The 2,034-nt window shown below is 38.7% G+C and overlaps 1 protein-coding gene across 1 annotated transcript; it reads right to left on the reverse strand.

Annotated features, from left to right (window-relative positions):
• Window positions 1–514: 514 nt before the first annotated feature.
• Window positions 515–1,828, reverse strand: NPY1R (neuropeptide Y receptor Y1). Its single transcript, XM_024218932.1, has 2 exons — window positions 1,100–1,828; window positions 515–973 (listed from the first exon to the last, which is right to left on the reverse strand). Exons 1-2 carry the CDS (start codon window positions 1,826–1,828, stop codon window positions 515–517), a joined length of 1,188 nt encoding a protein of 395 aa, XP_024074700.1.
• Window positions 1,829–2,034: the final 206 nt, after the last annotated feature.

Consider the following 2,034-nt stretch of genomic DNA (forward strand, 5'->3'; position numbering starts at 1 on the left):
AAGGGTTTGTCAGGGAGTCATTCTTGTCTGGTTATTCCAGCAAATAGGGTTTTATTTAATACTGCTCTAAAACTGGATTAAAAAAATAGAGCTCTTCAAATCAGAATGATCTAATTTTATGCCAGACTAGATGTCTTCTTTAGTGATAGTCTCATTCAGACCACTATTGTTTCCAATGGATTTGTATATATTCATACTGCTGAAAAAATATTCCTTTTTGATAAATACAATAGATAAATCTTAGTGCAGACGTGCATAACTTTGCAACAAAAGACAGCTGATGAAAACCCTAAATAGAAGCAGGTCCAACAATGTCTTATAGTGTGATTCAAATATAACTGCTGTGAATATTAAAGCAGCAATAGGGAAAAATGCACAGCATATAATTTCAAAGTGACAAAAGAGTTCCTTAAAAAAAGAAAAACCATTACCCATTTTGTTACAAGTTTGTGCTTTTCCTTGGGCCCATATCACCTGTGACCATACTGCCAACATTTTGGGTTAGATGGGGGGGTTATATTTTTTCATCATAATCATTATTTATTTTTTTACATGCTACTGGGCTTGCTTGCTTCAAAGAGGTCTTCGAAATATCTGTATGCATGGTGGACATGGCTATAGTCTCATAATCATCATCCCTGGAGCGAAAATCACAAAAATGAAAGAAAAACTGCAAGTCCCTCTGGAAGTTCTTGTTGAGGAATCCATAAAAGATAGGGTTCACACAGGTAGAGATCATGGCTGTGAGGTGGCAAATCAAGAACAACAAATTGTGGCTGCAGGTGGCAACAGGTAGAATTTCATGATTCCAGTCAAACACAATATTAAAGATGGTAAGAGGTAGCCAGCAGACTGCAAATGCAACCACAATAGAGATCAGCATGATGTTGATCCTTTTGGTTTCAGTGGATCTGTATTTATTGTCTCGCATCTTGTCCATCATGTTGTTCCTTCGTTTTAAGCGTATGTATATCTGCAAAAAACAAAAATCAACAACAAAGAAAAATATAGAATCATTTAGCCCAGAGGCAATTCTTTACAAGGACAAACAGAAATCAGACAGAAATAAGGAGAGATCATAAAATAGATTCTCTCTTACCTTTAAGTAGCAAATAAATATAAAACAAAGTGGTCCAAAGTACTGTATCACCAACAGAGCTGTGGTATAAGAAAGCCTGATCGTGTCCAAAGGGAACAAGTCCAAGCACACATATTTGTCTTTATATTCATCGATTGTTATATTTTTGAAGGGTTCATCAGTTAATACATGATAAACCAGGAAAGGCAAGGAGGAAGCCATGGCTAGAATCCAGATGGCAGCAACCCCTAGGTAGGCATGTCTGTTATTCGGCCTCCACCCTTGAGGGTTGATGATCAGCTGGTGGCGTTCAATTGCGATGAGGACCAAAGAGAAAACCGAGACTGTGATTGAGACACACTGCACAAAAGGATTCAGCTTGCACATGGCCTCCCCGAAAATCCAGTGGTCCATTAAAGTGTATACAAAGGTGAAGGGGAGACACATGATGGTCATTAGAAGGTCTGAGAAGGAAAGGTTGACAATAAGGATGTTGGTAACATTGCGCATCTCCTTCTGTTTTAAGATGATGATAATCAAGGCTAGATTTCCAGAAACACCAAGAATGATCACAGCCCCATAAACCAGAGCCAAGGTGAAGACCATGGCCAATGGCATGTGGCAATCTTCATCTTGGAAGTGTATGATTCTGGAATTCTTCTCTGAAAAGTTCAGGTGGATGGACTGATTCCCAGCAGAGGAGAGAAATGATGTGTTCATGTTGTTGGAACTTGCGTCCATGCCCTGCATTGGTCTCGACTGCACTGAGTTTCTTCCGAATGGTTTCAGAAGCTCAAAATGTTCTCATCACTCAAGCAGCAGGATCTCACCAAAAGCTGTCACTTCATTTCTTTGATAACCTTGATAACAATCTGCAAAGGGAAAAGAGCACATGTGTTTATTTCTTATCATTTTAATTGTGCCATAATTGTATGGTGCTAAGGATACAGATATGA

Source organism: Terrapene carolina, unplaced genomic scaffold (genome assembly GCF_002925995.2).
Source record: "Terrapene carolina triunguis isolate 2854851 unplaced genomic scaffold, T_m_triunguis-2.0 Scaffold66, whole genome shotgun sequence".
Taxonomy (NCBI): Eukaryota; Metazoa; Chordata; order Testudines; family Emydidae; genus Terrapene; species Terrapene triunguis.

Coding starts and splice junctions, on each gene's coding strand:
- NPY1R (XM_024218932.1), bottom strand. CDS start 1,828: ATGCAGGGCATGGACGCAAGTTCCAACAACATGAACACATCATTTCTC. Junction 974..1,099: donor TATTTATTTGCTACTTAAAG/GTAAGAGAGAAT, acceptor TGTTTTTTGCAG/ATATACATACGCTTAAAACG.